At 36.7% G+C, this 21,462-nt stretch overlaps 1 protein-coding gene across 1 annotated transcript in view; it reads right to left on the minus strand.

Annotated features, from left to right (window-relative positions):
* Window positions 1-7,969: 7,969 nt before the first annotated feature.
* The window catches only part of RTTN (rotatin), a 243,188-nt gene continuing 229,695 nt past the window's right edge, over window positions 7,970-21,462 (minus strand). The window contains 5 exon segments of the mRNA XM_012657577.1: window positions 7,970-8,368; window positions 9,670-9,739; window positions 10,850-10,953; window positions 16,950-17,217; window positions 20,653-20,855. Of these exon segments, the coding sequence (XP_012513031.1) occupies window positions 8,283-8,368; window positions 9,670-9,739; window positions 10,850-10,953; window positions 16,950-17,217; window positions 20,653-20,855 (731 nt within the window). The 3' untranslated portion in view covers window positions 7,970-8,282.

Here is a 21,462-nt window from a genome sequence, read left to right on the forward strand (position 1 = left end):
GGTGAGACCCACCCTTTTTCTCAGTTCCCTGTAAGCACAGGGATTCTGTGTTGCTGCCCAGAGTTGGCTCATGAGAACACCTGGATCAGAGATCTAAACTACGAGGGGCAGCCACTATTTTTCCCTAAGCAATGGCTAGGAGGAGAGCAGAGCCCAAGACCTTATGTCTTCCCTCACACGGCCTTGCTGGGCTGTCTCCAGCTCCTGACCAAAGATACACACTCCAACCCTAGCACAGCAGTTCCAACGGCTCCCCCATGACCCAGGTGGTTTCTCACTATTCTCTTTCTATCCTAGGAGTGAATTTTGGGAGAAGGATCAGCAGTCCTGAGAGTTCAGCATCTTGGTCAGTACCAGCCCCATTTCTAACCATTTCAAATCTTTAAATCATAAACAGCTAATGCTATACATGTTGGATCTACCAGCTATGAATCAGACTCTGTACATTTAGAGCTTCCTCATTTGGGTCAAAACCCAAAACCACTATGCAGGAGATGCAGTATTGTCATTCTTCCAGATGGAACTGTGTATTATCAGCTAATGCTAAGAAATATACACAGAAGATTTAAAGTAATACAATTACAGATGTTATTCCCTATTGCAATGATACCGACAGAGTGAGCATTTCCACCAATTTTCATTAAGTCAAGCTATTAAGTTTCCTTTCAGCCTTTACCAGCCATTCCTTCCTTCTTTTCTGTGCAAAGAAAACAGTGTCACATTTATTTTAGTAGAAGTCAGGTTCTTACAGCACCGGCTGCCGCCAAATGTGAATACTTAAGAGGCAGGAACTGGAAGGAAGCTGACAGGTTATCTGTTGATTTGTATTATACCTTTCACACAGCATGGGTGATACAAACTGGCTTCTGCTTTTTCCACAGTGCTGGAGTTGCAGCTTATACAATTTTCAGAATTTATTGTTCTATTTTCAAAAAGCTGATACCTACACTCAACTCCCAAAAAGAATATCCCAAGAAAGATTCCTAGTAAGCAATGGATCCCGGAAGTTCAGATTGGCATCTCTGTCTCATGTGGGTGCTCATTACATTTTAAATCATAGCTAACATATTAGGGTTATTTATCTCTTTATCTACTGAACTAAAAAATAGCCTAACAATTTTTAAATGTTTTTAAGCAGCACTTTTTGCTTTTTATTTACAACATAACAAAAATCCATTCTCATAAAGGGAACATTTACGGTTCTGCATATTTTGAAAAAGTCAATAGGATTTGAGCCTAACTTACACTATGAAATTCCATAGCTTTTACTAATAAAGTATTTTCCACATGTATTCATTCGAGTAAATATAAATGAGCACCTACTTTGTGCACAGCATCCTGAGAGGCAGGATTATAGGCTCAGTCAAAGGTCACGTCTTCATGGAGTCTGTGGGAACAATGACTGTATGCAAATCAGCATAATACAAGGGCAAAAGGGATAAGTGATACAAAAGATAAAACTAAACTCAAAAACTAAAGTAGTGGTGGAAATTCAGAGTAAAGAATTTCCTCCCAGCTGGGTAATGTGACACAGCTTCATGGGAGAGGTGACATTTCGTTTTGGCCTTTACAACAGGCAGCAATGGAAATGTGAAGGTGGGTGTGGGCACACTGGGGGAGGGAAGTTGCCGAATTAAATCGAAGAGGTGGGAGAAGAAAGGGCATGGATAAGCAAGCCAGAGAATCTGAAGAGGATACGAGGGGGAAAGGTGAGCTGAGACAACCTCTGAGCAAGTACACATATCCTCAGGAAACCTTTGTTCTAATAATAGGGAGCTAGGCAAAGGAGTAACCACAAAAACAAGCAGAAGGAAGTTTAAAGTTTGAAGAAATCTCAAAACCTCATAGAATAGTGTAGCCTATCTTAACGGGCCACCACAGAACGGATTTGCTGAGATTAAACAATTCTCTCCTTTCTCCCATAAAACATGCTGGCTGATGCCAGAACACAGGAGCATGCAGCTGGGGCTGGGGATGGCTAATGGACCACCCTCCCACACAGGCCCCTCTCTGGTTTCTGTTAGGTGAGTTTCACGCTGTACCTGTTCCTAAATCATTTACACCACCTTAGACTCACTGGAATTACGGAATTTGGTGAAATACTAATGACAGAAGTGAGAAGAAAAATAACTGTTTCTATAAAAACTAAGTTGAAAGCTTTGCAAAGAATTGGTAACAAGGAGTCACTTAAAAATTGCTATTGAATCTGGCGTGGCAAGTTAACTATAAAAGAGAGTAAAAATGGTAGAAATCTGGAAGAATTCCTGGAGAAAATTTTTAAACATCTGGAAGAGGTTGGTTTGGATTGCTTATTAAGCACCTTAGTTTTTGCTCCACTTTCAGAAACTGGAAATTGTCCAAATGCATTAGTTGTCATTTATGACAAAAAACAGTGTTAACACCAATAAAGGAACTACAGGCAAAAGAGACCTCAACCCTTAACCAAAAGATTGGAGAATACACATTTATGTATTTGAAATAAAATATTAAAGGTACTTATTTTTTAAATTTTTTCAACTAATTTTATTTTTCATCTAATTAACTAGTTTTAAATTACTATCCTTGAGAATGCTGGTAGTCTGTTCAGACAAACTACTCTATCTTCCCAGCCTCATTTCTCCATGATTAGCAAGTAGATCCTGCCACTTGATGCTTCCATGTCATGGGAATAAACTCTACGTACGGTATTTGACTTCACACTGGAAGGTCATCTTACTTCTTTCTCTGACACTAATATTTATAGCTCTGAATGCAACTAGAATTAATCACAAAGTCTAAATGCAGATTGAATCAATGCAATACACATCTAATCTTTCTTATTTTTTATTTGGGAGGATAATACTTTTACTCCTAATTGTATCATGTTTTCCTCTTAAATCAGGTAGAACACTGGCAGAGACTGGCAGCTGCCCAACCAAACACCTCCTTCCCTTCTCTGCCAGTAGAGGCCTGTGCTACTGGACCCAGCAGTGTGGCCCCAGGAAGGGACTGCAGCTCTCGGCCTCCCTTGCAGCTATGAATGACCATGTGCTGTCTTGTCCAAGATGTCAGCGCAAGTTGTTGGACCAGTCTTTTGGGAAGGATCCTTAAAAGGGCAACAGACAGCTGGGGAAGTCCTTTTCTACCTTTCTCCTTCCTGACGTCCTGCGGTAACCTATGAAGGAAGTGTGCAAAGACAAGAGACCAGAAAGAGGCACTTGAGTCCCTGAGGACACTGTTAGCTATGGACTGCCTAACTGTGGGTTTCCTGAATGGGGGATAGGGGGCTGGGGACAGGAAAAAAAAAAAAAAGAAATTCCTCTCTTACTGAAATTATTATTATCATGGACTTTCTCTTCATGAAATTGTGGCTTTTCCTAGCAGATACAGAAGGTAACTTTAAATCAGGTATTTATGCCCATAAACTGATTGTTTGCATTCCAGTCTTTATGAATATGACCAGAAAACAATTAAAAATTAACTTCCCATTTTATAATCTGTTTCTTTCCATGGTAAGCCAAAGAAAAAACGTTCTACTAAAGTATTTGAAGAAATAATGTTTTCAGAATTTACAAAGAAGTGCAAGCAATCTGCTACCAGATTGCCAGGTATTGCTGTCCAGATGAACCCAAAAGGGACGTGGATACTCCAAAGGCACAGCCATCGGCAAAGGCATAACCACAGGTAAAGATGCTATTGAAAAAGGAGAAATGGGCCGGGTGCTGTGGCTCATGCCTGTAATCCTAGCAACCTGGGAGGCTGAGGCGAAAGGATTGTTTCAGGTCAGTAGTTGAAGACCAGCCTGAGCAAGTGCGAGACCCCACCTCTACTAAAAAATAGAGAAAAAATTAGCCAAGCAACTAAAAAAAAAAATAGAAAAACTTAGGGAGGTGTGGTGGCGCATGCCTGTAGTGCCAGCTGCTCAGGAGGCTAAGGCATGAGGATCAATTGAGTCCAAGAGTTTGAGGTTGCTGTGAGCTAGGCTGATGCCACAGCACTCTAGCCCAAGCGACAGAGTGAGACTCTGTCTCAAAAAAAAAAAAAAGAAAAGAAAAAGGAGAAATGCATGTAAGAATTTTTCCTTGGAATCTATATTAACAAACATATTTTTCTCTTGGTTTTCATGCAAAATTAAAGAGAAAATTATTGAGTGTTACCATATGGATCTTTCGTAAAATATGGTTCTAAAAGAGATTCTTTTTTTCTGAAGCAGATTTCTCAAACACAGAAGAAGCAAACAAAACACAAAGATGAACATTGTTGGGATCATTTAAAACAAGATCACACTGAGCTCCTTGTGCGTGTTTGCTGCCAAATCTCAGAATTCCCGGGGTCTTGGCATAGTCTTTTCGTACATCCTGAGCCTCAAGGCCCAACATAATTTCACTCTGTTCCAGATGACTTATTACTTGAGTTGTGTAAGGAGTTTCCTATGAGGAATAACTCAAGTTAGGAAGAATAAACTCTAAGCTCCCCAAAAACAATAGCATTTTATTATCCATTTCCCCTACTCTTTGGAGAACAATAGGTCAACAGGTAGAAAGAAGAAAATGGCTTTTCCCAAACTGATGGATTCTTTAGGCTAAGATTTTCTTTTGGCTACTGACGTTATAATTTTTTGAATTTTCCATTTTCACAAGTCAAATGGAGAAAGAGCAGTATTTTGCCACCTAACACTCAATCAAGACAACCTGCCCAGCAGAAGATGAAAATGTTACCAAATCCCCAGGTGTGTTTAATACCTGTATGCAGTGCTTTGCAAGACTTAGGTTCCCAATAACAATTTGCCAAGTGAATGTACAATCAATCATCTCAGGACTGTTGGCTCGCATCTCTACCAGGAGCCAACGATCCTTTCAGAATGCTGCAACCTCGGTTTTCACAGGCTAACTCGCTTCCCAGCACATCCCCTCCCCAAAGGGAGAGAAGGTTTGCAAGGATACAAAAGATTTAGTTTTAGTTAAAGAGATCTTTTGAGAATTTTACAACAATTAATCATTGATAACATCTAAGGGACAACTCTGTACCAGGCACTGTGTTAAATGCTCAGTCCTCTCACCAAATATACAAGGTAGGTATCCTTATCCCCGGCTATATCTGAAGAAACAGAAACTTGAGCCTGTTCCAGGGTCCCCACAAGTTGCAGTGGTGAGGCCAGGGTTGATTCCAGGTCCACAGGCTCCAGAGCCCTCTACTCTTAACACTCTATTAGGCTCTCTCATTCACTGGGATAACTGCAGGCAGACCTGGTACGGCAAAAACAGGGATGTTAATCATTATTCTTACCCATCATTCTGCCAAATCTGAGGAACATCATGGGTCAAGCAGCAGACTTGGGACCTTAGCAACCTCAGGAAATGGGGAATAAAGTGCAGCCCCAAAGACTGATGATGGAAAATTACCACAGATGATGAGCATATTTAACACTACAAAGTAAAACTGGTGACCTGGAGTTAAATACTCAAAATTCTACTTTTCACTTCATTCTCTGCAGAAGACCAAAGAGAAGTACAACCAGCTATTCATTTCTGAAAGTGCTTTTAGAAAGAGTGCAAAAGCTCTTGCTAAGGTCTGCTAACTCTATTCTCCTACTAGTTTCCTGTTTTCAAAACAAATGGCTGCCTCCTTTCCCAAACTGCTCAATGTCTTAAATCTAGAAGCTTCAGTATCAATGTCTGTATTTTATGTTTAACATAGCACAGTCTTTATGTGCTTCCATAGCACACAAACACACACTAACCCAACCAACCAAAAATGCTAGGAAATGGAAAAAATTGGAGACCATGAGGTATGAACTAGTTCCCTCCACCTATTTTCTGGATCTTTGCATAAACTGGGGCATGGGTGAAAGAAAGAACACTTGATTTGCATTCGAGAGACCCAGATTCAAGCCCCGATTTCATTCCTAAGTAGTTAAGTAATATTAACTCATTTTCGTGTTCTAGGCAATTTTCTGTAAAATCGGGGGAATTGATCAGTCGTTCTCAAATTGTGGGCAGAACCTAGGGAGTTTGCTAAAAATTCTTCTGGACACAGGCCTGGTTCAGTGGACCCAGGAATCTGCATTTCAACAAGCATCCCAGGGGATTCCGATGTTGGTGGTCCCCAAGGTAGAGGCAAGGCAGCTGCTGACATAGTGGATCAGTCACCTCAGGGCTTCCTGCTTACACATCTTCCCCACTGGTTGACGGGACATAATCTCAAGAGACTTAGATGGGAAGGACCGTTGTCCAGGATGTGGACTGCTGCATGCTCCTGAGGTTCACATTGCCAGATGCCAACTGACACGAGTGCAAATTTTCCTGAAGTCATTACCCCTCCCCTTTTTCCACAGTCTGCAGTCCTCCTGGGTTTCAGCAGGTAGCATTCCTGGATGGTTCTGACTACTAGGTTACAAATCTCCACCTCTGGGACTACTGTAAACTGCTAGGGAAAATAATCAGTTACAATTCTTCCTGGTTCCAAAAAGATGAGGCACCACATGCTCTGATATGTGAATAAACCAATCAATGACCCATAAAGGATAGGGTCATTTCCCTGAAGAGACCAGATTTTTGTAGAAAAATGGTGGTTTATCTATAAGATCCAAACACAGAAACAGATATTTCAATGGGGGCTGAAAAAGAGGCAGCATAGCACCACAGTTAAAAAAAAAAAAAAAAAATTCAGGCTTAATCGCAGTTATTCTGGGTTCCAATCTCAACTTCACTATTTAACAGCCACAGACAATGAGCACATTACCTAACCACTGAGCCTCCATTTATTAACCTCTAACATAAGGATCATAGTAGTACTCTACAGAGGAAGATAGATTAAATAATAAGTTCTGAGAATAGTGTCTGGGACATGGAAAGAACTCTTTAAATGGGAGTTATAAAGAAATCATTTATTCATCAGTGAGGGCTTACAAGGAAATACCAAAAAAATAGCATAGAACATAAGAAACCAAGAGAAAAGGGAGAAATAATTCCTAACATTCCCACTGTTAGAATTGGTGAGTTTTCCAGAATACTGGAATGTCTATTACTTCAAATTAACTTAGACTGCTCAGAAATTTCTGGGCTTCCTGGATTCATTTTTCAGATGTCTAATCATAATAATTCCTTTATATTACAAACCTATTTGCTTCTATTTGGATACTTAACATATATTTTCTCTTCCTACTTTTAGCTTAAATACTATCACATGGCTTATTTCATTATATTGCTGTTAGAAATTTGCTAACAGCACTTAATAAAAAGTATGAATTTTTTTCTTTTCTATTTAACCATAAGTCAGTTGGAAAAAATTTGCCTGAAACATTTTTCTAAAAGAGTGTGTATATCTGTATGTATGCGTGCATACATATATGTCACATATATCTATATATGTATACTACACATATATATACACACACATTGCACCTTTTATTTTTCTTAGATACAGTTTTCTCTTCTTACTTTCAAAAGTGTTGGGAAATAGCTGAAAATAATTAGTACTTGAATTGATTTTGTTTTAAGTAGTGAGTTCAAAACTATAGACTAGTTGCAGATTATATAATAGACTATTCTACAGAGCTGGTTTCTCCTGCATTTTTCACAGTTTTATTCTTCATGATGTCTTGGGCTGAGCTAGAATTTGAACCCAGGTCTATATGACCACAACTGTATTTCTTCCTTCTTTATTACACAGTTTTTCAGAAGCTAAAAAGTAAAATTAAAAATATCACTGATTTATAAGCCATTTAGAAAAGTTATCACTAAAACTTGTATAAGAAAGCTACTCACAAAATAACATACTTACCTACATATATCCCTTTACCAGTGTATATGCTCTGAACAATATAAATCCTTATTGAGAAATAAGGATTTGTATCAACAGAAGCCAAAATTTTATGTCAAAAATTAAAAAAAAAACAAAAAACCAGAACATAATACCTTCTTTCAATTCCTAAAATTAACATTCATGAGACAGATAAAAGTCTGCAAGCAGCAATTATTAGTCAATTTTTGTTTCTAAAAATATTGTGTTTTATTAAATAAGTGTTAAATAAGAAATTGCATATGAAAAGGGTAAAAATATTTACGATCGCAGAACTTTCTATGCCTTTTTCCATCACCTTTTGTCAGCTGCTATTACTTCAGAAGAGCTGCTGTGTATGCACAGCATTGCGGTGTCACCAGTTCTACTTCTTGTACGGAAGAGGGGGGTTAACACCTTGCAGAGAGTTAGCAAGTCTTCAGGTAACAGTTGCTACACAAAGCTGGCTTCAGGTTTAGCTTCCCTGTTGGTGGCTGTCAGCTTCAGGGTGCAGCATCGGGCACTCAGGAAGAGTTAAGGAGCTGCACGAGGTTTTCAAGACATTTCAAATAATAGGCATTTAGAAAGTTTTCTTCTGAGTTTGGGAAAGCTGAGATAGAAAAGCAAGAATGTGGACATACCAGTTTATTAAACTTAGTACTACACTTAAGACTGAACATACACACACAAACATGTATCAATAGGATTTATGTATAATTTAAAGCTCTATTTAAGTTCTTGATGTAATAGCATTCTAAGAAAATTTTACATTTAAAAAAATTAAAGTTACAAAATTTATTTTCTTACTAATGGTTTACCCAAAGAGTATTAAAAAAAATATGCCTCCATGATGGGTACCATTAACCATAATCCTAAATGAATGCCATAACTCTTTTATGTACCATCCCTCCTAAAGGATAAACTGTAATGTAACTCAGTTATTCACTAGCTCCAGAAATTCACGGTCACAGTTAAAAAAAACCAAAACCTCCCCTGCTTTTAAAAAAATCAGACTATAAAAACACAAATTAATAACCAATGGATCTATTACAGTACAGGAAAGACACAGTTCAGTGTCTTAGCATAAAAAAATGTTAAGAAAATAATGCTCACTGAAAATTGGTGTCACTTAAAATGAATAATGCACTCTGAAAAGAAAACCCTCTTTAGTATGATGACCAGATCACAGAAGGACACAGAAAGAGGGGCAATGGGATCTATTCTCGGAAGACTGTAATTCAACTCCCTGATGTTAGATCAAAATTTTCTGTTCAAGGTTAATTCTAATTGGGCCCAGTTCTTATCACCTAAGAACACACTTTAGCATAGTAGTTGCCACTGGCAAAGGAAATTTAGTATAAGAATAAAATGACTTGGAGAAAGATCACAGATGTATTTTAAGAAACTATTTATCTATTCTAGCAGACCATTTTATTATTTTTAAAAAATGATATAATGAAAAGCACAGACCAAATACTGGCACATTTTACAATGCTTTGACAAAATAGCTCCTCAAATCCTAGTAAAATAGTATAGAAAACCGTCATTTTTCTGTCACCAGTCTAAATATCTCATTAATCAGAGAATTCACTTAATAGCTTCCAAGCTTAACTATAATCTCTTTAACACGCTGACTGACACACAGGAAAACTTTTTCCCTTGGGGCCACCGTGTTTTATTACGAAAATAGAATAAAAACTTCAAAAATAAAACGATCCTTCTAATTTAATGAAAAATTTGTTATTTTTTATTTTTCTGTGCATGAGTTATGTACAACTTGAAAGATACCTCTGTGGCTCCCAAGGTAAAGAGATGTGTGAGCTACATATGCTTCACAAGGCCCCAGGCTCAAAACTAGCATGAGTTAAATACAACTCACATGGCAGTTAATGTGTTAATATTGAAACTTACTTTTCTTTGCTAGGGAATATGCTTCATCTACTCTTCTTTTGATGGAAGAATTTTTCAAAGTTGTTTTTGCCTAGAGATAATATAGAACAATACATTAATTAGATTTATTGCCATGTGTTAAGGCTCTGGATACCACAATACTAATTCTGCCCAATGCTAACTACAGTATTAAACAGGATATTACAAAATAAAATAATGTAACTATAGAATATCTTAGTACATCCTATTGTGCCAATCCCCCTACACATTCTGAAGTCTCACCCGTATCCTCCTTCTAATTTGATTCTTTCTCTGCTGCTCCATGTTCTTTCTTCCCTTCCATTTTGCTCCTTCTCCCCTAATCTTGATTTGCCATTTTAAACTAGTCAACCTTAGTTTCAGTATTTCATATTCCCTCACACCTCAAATTTCAGGTCAAGTATATCAAATATTAGCAGTTGGCCACTTGGTCAACAAATATTTATTGAGTGAATACAAAGTGCCAAATCCTATGCTAAACTCCGGGATACCCAGGTGAAAATGACAGCAGCAGCCTCTGTCTGTGTATGTAACTCTGGCAAGAACAACCAGCACCGGCAGGGACAGCCGGCTGAGAGAACACCATTCCGAAATGGCTGTCTATCCTAACACTGTCATTTGGCTACTATTTAATCACTAGATACTTGCGGGTATTCCTCTCAGGACTTAGACATCTGCAATAAAAGGCAGAGAGTAGACACAAGTACCAACCCTGCCTGTTGTTTTCTCTGGGTAAAGGCCCTGTACCGCAGTCTTACCAGAACTGAGCTGATTTAAAAACTCAGCAATGATATATACCAGAGAAAGGGGAATCATACAATTTGGATAAAATTTTATTATTCAATTTTCTTCAAGATGTATTTTTTCTTGACACATCTTTTAGAAGAAACAATCTATACTAAAATTGCAACAATATGGCAAATCAATTTAAATAACAGGAAAAATTTAAAACAGAGATACTCATCTGAACTGAGACATCCTGTTGAAATGATTAGATGAAAACATTTCAACTGACGGATTACCAATTGTATGAATGAATGAGGGAATACCAGTCTTTGACTTCATTTTTTTTTTTGGCTATTACTCTTCTGATATCCTTGGATGCATTCTAAGAGGCCTGGTGGTTTGCTTCACAGGTATAACAATGATTTTAAAAACTGACCTTCTGGTAATTGTAAATCAGAGCCCAAAGTGCAGCTGCTCCAATCCTCTGAGCATTCTGATTCTCACTTTCCAGGCAGCCAGCTAGCACAGTAATGACTTTTTCTAAAAATAAACACATTTTTAAAAAAGTTTAGTCTGAGATGTTACACTGTATTCTTATATTGAAGTAGTCAGATACCCTCTTTTTCTCCCATTAGAATACATATACGAAGTCGGTATCACTAGAATATGGCAAAATCAATCTCTTATATCACGTGGTATATGGGAGGACAACCTCAAAACATTGTTTTCATGATAAGCATAGAACGGTAAGCTGAAGTTGCCTAATTTTTTGGCCTGAATTCAACAAAGGCACGTTCATTTAAAGAGTACAAAAATAAGTACACAATGAGTTATATTAATGAGTTATTCAACTGTAGCTAACATTTTGGTGAGCAAGAAAACAGATCTGCTTTCATGAGAAATCATAAAGACTATTCTACAAACATCAATAACATGGGCTATTATATAAAACAATAATCGAGAAATACCATACTGGTTAATCCTTTTTAAAAAGGTCTCAATATTTTAGAGAAATTTGCATATGTGTCAGAGGAAAAAGTGATTAAAACATATCAACACACAAGATACGCACTTTTGGCAAAACTAGCCAGAGTACGAAACCAAGACTTACTAATTATCTGCACCAGTGTATTCATTTTAAGTTAAGATTCAGAGCTAGTTCCAAGGAAATTGTCAGGGTATTTCAGAACAATATTTGAACCTATTTCATTTTTATATATCATTAAATTTTTTGAAATGATCCTCTAAATTGTGATTTTAAAAATACGTTGTATCCTTAAGGGTGAACATGTTACTGGGAACTTGCTCTATATGTACATTAGCACTTCCACCCCCAGGAATGCATTTATTCAAACTGTCACTTGTTCAAGGGCAAGGTCTGTGTCTGCTCACTGGTAATATTCCAACCACAGTGCTAGTATATTTTAGGGGAATAATAAACACTAGTTGGGTCAAAGATTCCATAGTTAAAAATTCTGTTTAAATGATTCTATTTGGATTTTAAGTTTTAAGGGATTTTAAATATTTCACACATACACACACACACACACACACACACACACACACTGCTTCATAAAGTGAACCTGCATTGTGCAATGTGTAAGGTGGGTGCAGTAATTTTTCTACCACACTGCCCCCTACTGCCTGAACACTTCATCTGCATTATCAAACAGGATATTACAAAATACAAGAATGTAACTATAGAATATCTCAGTACATTCTATTGTGCCACTTCATTTTCTGGTGCCTTTTCATTTTCCTGTATCATAACCTATCCATAACTAGGCCATATAAAGTTATCAGATGTAATTTATCATATAAGGTTATGGATGCCAGCTGATACTCATTAGGGTACATTATCAAATGGAAGGGTAATTTTTTGTGTTCCATGTGAGTAGCATGAAGCAATGTCTTTATATATTGTCCCAAAGAGAATATATAACTGCTATGATTTCAGTTTATATCATAACTCCTTCAATCAGTTACTATCTATTAAAAATTTTTAATAAAGTACATATATAGGGTCAATTAATGTAGTAGCCCCTTCCGATAATGAAAGTGGATCAATTTTTTTAAAAAACATATTTTATTGTGAAATATAACATGTATATAACAAAAAAGCACATAAAGCATATGTGAGTTTAACAAATAGGTATGAACTCCCATATAAATATATAAATAACCTTAAGAGAATAGATAATAGTAAAATGTAGTTAAATAATTAGAAAATGATGTGTTTTGAATATTTATTACCTTTCTTCTTAATATAATTGATTTAAGTTTAGAGATGTCATGTTAGTAGTTATAGTGAGTTATCAATTATAGTGAGAGTATTAACACCATGAAAATCAACAAAAGTTACAAATCAAAGAGATTTAGCGGTAAAGCTGAAAGAGGTTCCAGTTTTACGAATATATTCTGCATAGTGGTGAGAAATAGTTTTAACAGTATGTTATTATCAGATTTAATGACAATAAATTCACCGGGAAAAGAGGAGATTGAGTTGCAATTCCATTTGTCATATGACTGAATGGCAACCATAAATTGGCTATGGATACAAGAGTTCAGCAAAAATCAAAGTATTATGTGAGAATCAACTGGCCATACAGAATTTCTAATAAAGAGTATCACTTATTGTACTACACACATCGTTTATACCAGTTAAATTTGCATATGTACATAAAATATATATACAATAAAATTTCTATATATTCAATATATATTCCACACCCTTCACCCTCTGAGAGCCAGTAAACATTTACCAGAACATTCTTTGTCCTTGTCAGGTTTTGCTAACAAGGTTATGCTAGCTTCACAAAATGAGTAACCATTTCTTTTTTTCTACTCTCTGGAACTTTGTGTATGTTTTGAATTACATTTTGCTTAAATGTTTGGTAGAACTCACTGGTAAAGCCATCTGGACCTAGGGTTTTCTATGTAGTTACTTACATTTCTGACTAACTCAATGTCTTCCATAGTTAATGGATTTTTTGGCTATTTCTTCTTGAAGAAATTTTTCTAAGTTACTTTCTTCAGGGAAAGTGTCCATTTCATCTTTTCTTCTTTGGTTTTCTGCAGATTCACTATGATGTATAGGAATGAATTTATTTTTATTTATCTACTTAGAATTACCTAAGTCTCTGGAATCAATTTACTAGTGTCTTAGAACAGTTCTTAAACTTTTCAGCTACCATCTCTTCAAATATTTCCTTTCCCATTCTCCTTCTAGGACACTTCATTAAACATACAATAAGAAGGTCTCAATGTATCTGCCATATGTACTTTTATTCTTTTATCCCTTTCTCATCTTTTTAGCTCTCTGATGCATTCTGAGTAATATTTTTCTAATATATCTTCTAATTCCTGAATTCTCTCTTCTGTTATACCTAATTTGCTGCCAGACATCTATACTAAGTTTTTAATTTTGGCTATTGGAGTTCTAGAATAGTGTTGTCCAATACAACTTCCTACAATAATGGAAATATTTCTATCTGTGCTGTCTAATAAGACAGCCACTAGCCACATGTAGCTAACGTGACTGGCAACTTGAATATTTAACTTTAATTAGTTTAAATTTAAATAGCTATGTGTGGCTGATTATCATATTGCACAGCAAAGTTCTAGAAGTTCTATCTGGTTCTTTTCAAATCTTTGAACTTGTCAGTTTCTCATTCCCAGAAAATAGTTTCAAACTTGTCATTTATGCATCTAAATATGGTATAAAGTTATTTTTAAATCTGTGTATTATAATTCCAATATTTAAAATCTGGGCAGAGAAGCTTGTATTATTTTTCTCTGTTGGCTCTTACTTCATGTTGCCATGTTTCTCCTAATGTGCTTGGTTATCTTTAACTTTGCACTGGTTAATGCTTTTGAAAGATTGTTTGAGGAGGTTCCCTGGGGCCTAGTATGAATTTGTCTTTCATCCACCAGATGCAGGTTGCTTCTAATGAGCACCCAGAGGCACTATCAATCAAGGATCACCTCGAACCATGTTCACGGCCCACTTAGACTATTTCTTGAGTGCAGAGCCCTGTGAGAGGCAGTCTGTGGTGTGCATTCTCTTATTTTCTTTTTCTTTTCTATAGAGTTGCCTGGATGAGGATTGGGGGAGCAATTTACTTGTGATTCATCCTTCTTTTAAGAGGATGGTTCTTTGGTGGTCTAGTTTAATACAAGAGGTTAGCCGATATGAGTCCCACCTTGACTTCTCTTTTCTCACCCCTTGATACTCCCTAACAAAAGCCAAGCATATGACATTGGCAAATACCCTTGGGGCAAAAGAGTTTTCTATATACTTCTTACTTTATTGGATACAAGTTTTCAATCAAAAATGACCAGGAAGTTTCCTATCATCTTTTCAGTTCTTTGATTATTTTGAGATGAATTTTAATATAGCTTACCCAGCATGTTTTTGTTGTTTTCAGAGGAGACTTTGCCTGACATTACCAGAAACAAGAGTGCTTTGGATCTATTTTTAACAGCAAGGTCAAGCCTCGCTGCACACTCCACTCCTGACCATCCAAACCAGATGTTTGGGTGCTACTGACCAGAGGCATGCAGCCTTACCTGGGAGTTTTAAGCTGACTCTGCTAAGGCCTTCTCTCTGGATCCCCAAGTGGAAAGGGAAGCACAGACTGTGCCACCCCCTGAACAGTTCCATACAGAAACTGCATGGCTGTTATCTCTTATCTTATCGCTGCCCTAAAAGCCCACTGATCTCTGGGGTTGGGGAAGCTCCTTCTGACCAGAATTTGTCCATCTGCTTTAAGCCAATGAGGGAAAGAAAGCACTGCTGACTATAGGCAATGCTAAAAATAAATCCAGAGGGATTTAGAAGTAGAAAATGCAGACTTCTTCAGTTCCCTAAAAGCTTGTCCTTTTTCCAACTTTCTCAGTAATAAAATTGCAGTAAGTAGTACCAAAAGAAAACATTTATTCTGAGAAAGGTGAATAAATAATATCAGATACTACTGAGTAGCTACTATATACCAAGAATGGTAACAGGCGCTTCCCCTACTATCCCATTGCTTATTATCCTCACTTCAGAAATGTGAGGACCGAAGCAGAGACAGTGGAAGAGGATGACAATAAAAGCAGTGTTGTACACTCCCCAGCACTGGCGAGCACTGTGTCACGGAAGGAGCTACGGGAACGCAGAGTACAAATCCATAGTTAATTTACATAAGTTAAAAACTCATTGAACTTTTAAAATCTTTCTATATAATAATTCTATCAATTTAATAATTATCAGAACTATATACACAGCAAAATGTAAAGAGACTCATTCTTATACACTTAGAAAACTCTGTGTTTCATAGAAAAAAAGCCTCTGTGAAAAGAGTAAGTGAAAATCATGAAAGGAAAAGAGAATTAATAGATTTTAAACATTTACCATGTGCCTGAAATGGTGCTACGAACTTTATGCGTGTTTATAAACTGATTCTTACCAAAACCAAGAAAAGTGGGATTGTTTTACAGATGAAAAACTTGGGCTCAGAGAAGCTGCCGCAGGTGACGCTGGAGTGAGAGCACACAGAGCCTGCATTCAAGACCAGGTGTGCGCAGTCTACAGCCCACCTCTGTTTTGTTTTTTTTCCCATTTATATGTCTCCTTATAAAACTCTCTGCTCATGAAATTCACACATTCCTCAGACAGATAGCACATGGTTGCCAAAAAGATCTTTCCAATTCTCTCTTTTTGCTTCAAAATTTTTCTGAATCCTCACCAACCTTGCTCCATCTGTCCTACAACTCAGAGAATGAAGTCTCCGTAAGGCTAATTTAGCCTTTTGATCTTGTACCCTGAACTCTCCTTCCTGCTCAGGATCTCTCCCAATCATCAAATATTTGTTAGTGCTCACTAGCTGCAGGCACAATTCTAGGTACTACAGATAAACATAAACAAAACAGACAAAACCATCATGATCTCATAACAGCTTATGTTCTAGTGTGGGAAGACTAGGAACAGACAGACATACACAGAAAACACAAGTGTATCAGATGGTGATTAACACTTTGGAGAAAAATAAAACAGGGAAAGAAGAGAGTGAGTGGGAGGAAAGAGGGGGCAGAAAAAAGGGGTTGAGGGTTACGATTTTAGTGCATTATTCTGGAAAGGCTACACTGCCATGGTAGCATTTGCTCAAAGACACGTGGGCAGCAAGGGGGAGTTAGAGGAAGAGCAAGGAGAAAAGGGAGCAGAAGGTAAGGTCAGAGAGTGCCCATGCCCACTGCTCCTCCTCCCTCGCTACCTCCTGCATCCAGTATGTCCACTGGAATGACATGAGCTGCCAGCCTCAGGAGACTCTAGGCAGTTAATGGAAGGCTGGAGCCACGCCTGATTCATTCCCATGGCTCCTGCCTCCCACAGTGCCTTGAACACAGTGGGTGCTTAATAAATACCTGGCAAATTATTTATAAAATTATTTTGTGTTATAATCTGAATAGAATAGTGTATGAATAACCACATGTATAAATGTCTGTGTGTGTGTGTGTGTGTGTGTGTGTGTGTGTGTGTGTGTGTGAAGTCTTACCGTTAGCCAGGATCTTGGGCTTATTAGCAGGATTGAAGCAAATATTATGAAAAATAAGAAGAGGAATATAAGGGCTGCTCCTATGCTTGTATTTGCTCATCTCCGTAAGTAAGTCTAAACAGCCATCAAGCCTCAGAATCATCTGTTGCCCATCTTCTCCAAACGATATATTTAGGAGTAACTTCAACCAAAGAATAGTCAGATTACTAAGATGTTTATTTCCTCCTTTTGGCAATGTCAGAGATAGGAAGTTCTGTAAGAAGTTACTCTGTGGGTAAAAAGAGAGAATATTATTTTCTTCTTGAGTCTTTTTTGTTATTTTCCTAGTCCCTTGGTGACCAATTAAGTAGCATTCTGGTATACCATTCCCCAACTTTAATTTTTTCTTTCTCCCAATACCTTCTAAATACTTCATCTATATTATTTCCAGGTGTAAGTGAAAAAGGTAAGAAGAACAAAATAGTGCCCAAATTTTAATTCCTACTAATTCTTTCCTCATGATGAAGTATACTACAGTTAACTCTTAATTACTTAGGATTGATAATTCAGTTTGGAGATTATTTCAGAACTCTTGAGTTTTCTCTTTTTGTCTGGCAATTTTGCTACTCATTAAAAACTATCCTGTGGGGAGGAAAAAGAAACAAAACCCAAATCAGTATTGAATACTAGTTAGCAACTCTGGTAGTGATGAGGGTATTTTGAATCACCATAGCTGTAAGTGGTGGTGGTGTTTTTATTAAGTCTATGGAAAAATCTTATATTCACTTTACCTCAGTTTCTTATCATTGCAAATAATAATTTCTCATGGCTGTATGTCACTCTATTAAACATACAGACGAGAAAGCTCTATTACTTGTACTGTAAGAGTCATTTCGACCTCCAAATAAAGCCCCTTCTATGAAACTCCACCAAACCCTTAACTATATAAAAGATAATAAATTATTGTGTAGAATAATCTATATGCAAAGTATCAAAGTACTATATCAAGTAGAAGCCCCTGACAGTATGGAAACCACAGTCAGCTGGACATTTTAGAAATGAAATGCAATAACTTAATTTTTATGACTACATAAAATAACACATTTTCTGGGTTTAATAATCTACTCTAGCTTATCTCTTGGGTTCTCTTGGACCTAAATCAAGATGTTGGCTTTAATTTATACAATAAATTTAATATTTTTATGTAAAAAGATTCAGTTATGAGAAAGAAATGAGCTAAAGAAACATTAGCAACATCGCCCATGCAACAAGGAAATTGTAAAATTACACGCCCACTTTGAACTGCATTTGCTGTCACTCACATCTACTTCTCATTTCTCAACCCAAATGGATGGTTTTATAGATTCGACCCTTGCTGAATTTGGGGCTGACATCAGTGATAAAATATATATCAGCGCTTTAAAATATAAATGTACTGTGGGCATTCCTTCTTTTTGCTGAGTCTAAAGATGTTTTTAGACAATTTCCTACACCAGCTATTTAATAGAATGTGCAGAAATGTACCATGGTGAGAAAAAAATGACACATTTTAGAGCCTGCATTTTACAACAGCACTAATTCATTGTCTAATGCCTACAGATGAGTAATGGAGAGGTATAACTGCCAGCGCCCATGCTCATGATTACTTAATGCCACACAGGAAGTCTCAGGCATTTCCTAATTAGAGCAGAGGAAAAGGACTTGATTGATTTGCCCCAAAAGGAGAATGATCACACTTGCACGAAAATATTCTTAAATACATTTTGGTTCATTAAATTATAGTCTCTTCACCTCAATTAGACTTTAACTTCTTTATCACATAATAAACAATTTTATGAGTACTCTGAGACTCCAATTCCAAAACTTGATTTCTTATCACTCATTTTAACTTAGGGTACTTTAAAAGGGATATAATGAGTTAAACAAATTCTAGTACACAGTGCAGTTAGATTCTATCTTTAGATGTGTATAAACAGAATCCTTAATTGGGAAACTCTCTTAAAATCTGAATGTGATCAGATTATCTATTACTTACTACTAGCAGTAATTTGAGTGCTTTTATTTCTTTTACTTGAAAGCTAAGATAAATCACAAAAGTTGACAGCATTCATAAGAATTGAGTCTCCTTTTCCTCTACTGTTTCATCTCCTGGAACCCCAACCCCTCACCGCCAAAAATTCTTTGAGTGTTATTACCAACTAAGTAGAAAGGTCAGTCTTATTAAGGAAATGGCAAGATCAGTCTCAGTCAGGAAAGCACCAGAATCACAGACTGAGTTTTGAAGATACCTTAGAAATCGTTTTATTTAACCCAATTTTTCTAAAAATGAAGAAACTGAGGCTTAAAGAGAATAGGTCTCCAGCTCAAAGTCACATACCAGATTCGAGATTAGCCCTTACATTCCAACTGGGGGTTCCTACTTTGCTTCCTACTAACCCTCTATAAGGAAGTGGTAGAAAGCACTGCCCAGCTCTGTGCTCTCACATACATAGAATCTCTCATTTCTAAGGATGCTAATCACAGACATCCAGTCCAAGATAACTTCTCATTTTGGAAGTGATGTTTTTATATGAATACATATATGAAGGAAATATATTCAAATATATATATATGACATGCATATGAACATATATATGAGGGAAATATCCTGCCATGTGCTGGTAAACAAACAACTGGTTCTGGTGAGGGTAGGAAAGATCCAATGATGTGTAGTGTTTGACAAATTACATAGTGTGAATATTCTCACCATGGCTGACTTCAAGATAACGACATGAAATCAACTGGAATTTCTGTAAAATTCCTAAAAATTTAAGATGACACTCATGAGCCAGTAGCAGCTGGCTCCAGCACAACAGTGACAATGCCCTTCCTAAGACTGATCTTTTCATTTCCGTAGTAAGACTGAGCCTCCTATTTATTTGGTAATAACGCTCCAAGTATCTTTTGTGGGGAGTTCAGGGAGATGAAACAGTAGAGGAAAAGGGACTTAATTCTTATGAATGTTGTCAACTTTTGCGATTTATCTTAGCCTTCAAGTAAAAGAAACAAAAGCACTGAAATTACTATACTAGTAATAGATAATCTGATCACATTCAAATTTTAAGGGATTTTTCCAATTAGGGATTCTGTTTATATACATCTAAAGATAGAACCTAAGTGCACTGTGTACTAGAATTTAACTCATTACATCCCTTTTAAAGTATCCTAAGTTAAAATCAGTGATTAAAAAGTTAAGTTTTGGAACTTGAGTTCCAGAGCCTCAAAAATTGCTCATTATGTCATAAGGAAGTTAAAGTCTAACTGGGGACAAGGGGCTGTGATTTCATAAACCATTTTGTCAATGTAAATTGAACTGAAATTGTTACTACTCAATTTGGTCAGTTTAAAGACCAAATATATTACTTTTATTATCTCCAATAAATGTAAGACAGCTATCTTTCTAAAACTCCCATTTTTGAGAGAGATAAAACACAATCCAAAGATAAGAAGATAAACTAAAAGGAAATGGCACAATCACATTCTAGCTTCTGTCACTTTTCATGTATCATCTATCAACGGGCTTTAAACAAAGTAAACCTCTTAATCCTTTTACAGTCCTTTAAAATAAATGTCTTGAAATGATAATAAATTAATTCTAAAAACTGAGTTGTAAACTTTGACTGGAAGGATTGATTATTTTACTGAGTCCCTCTTTTATGGTATGAAGGGGAGTTTAAGTACTTACCTTCTGAATTACTCCTTTGCAGTCATGAGATAAGGCCAGGTTTGAAAGAAACATAAAAACCATCTGCTGCACTGTGGTGTTCTCAAGTGGCATCTGGGAAGCCAACTTTAGGATACACAGCATCAGAGAGCTGCTGGGGACTCCTCTGTGTGTAGCTTGAACAGAATATTGTCCACAACTTGACCAACATAGAGAACTGCAACCTTCAAAAATAATAGCCGATCACAATGCCTTCTCAGTTTCACTGTTTAGTTTTTAAAAACACTAAGTGCTAAAGCTTATCTGTCTATCAGAATGACTTGGCCATTAACCTGTGAACTGCAAATTAGCAATGAAGGCTAATGTTAATGTCTATATTCCACCTAATAGATTTACTGTCCTCATTGAGGGCCTAATTATCTCCATAGAGCATTTTAAAATACCAGGTTATTTTTTTAAAAAATAAAATAAGCATAATGGATTTTTTTAAAAGTTCCTAAAGAAAGCAACTATATAAAGGGCTATGTAGAAGAACAGAATTTTAGAAATAAAAGATAACTTGTTCTAATATCTTCGTTTTACAGAATAGACAAAAGAGGAACACGATATCCCTAGAGAGGGGCACAGAACAAAGACTGCTTTCCACATGTGGTCAACACAGACAAGGAGCGAGAAAAGCCTGTGAGTGCTCAAGGTCACACAGCTCACAATCGGCAAGACAGCAGTGGTGTCCCGTGGTTTTCCAGGGTGCAGTGTTTCTCAGTAAATTAAGTAACCAAATGAGATTTATTGAGAGAGGAAAATAATCATAAAAAAATAGAAATACATATT

The sequence above is a fragment of the Propithecus coquereli genome, unplaced genomic scaffold, assembly GCF_000956105.1.
Source record: "Propithecus coquereli isolate 6110/MARCELLA unplaced genomic scaffold, Pcoq_1.0 Scaffold55, whole genome shotgun sequence".
Classification (NCBI taxonomy): domain Eukaryota; kingdom Metazoa; phylum Chordata; class Mammalia; order Primates; family Indriidae; genus Propithecus; species Propithecus coquereli.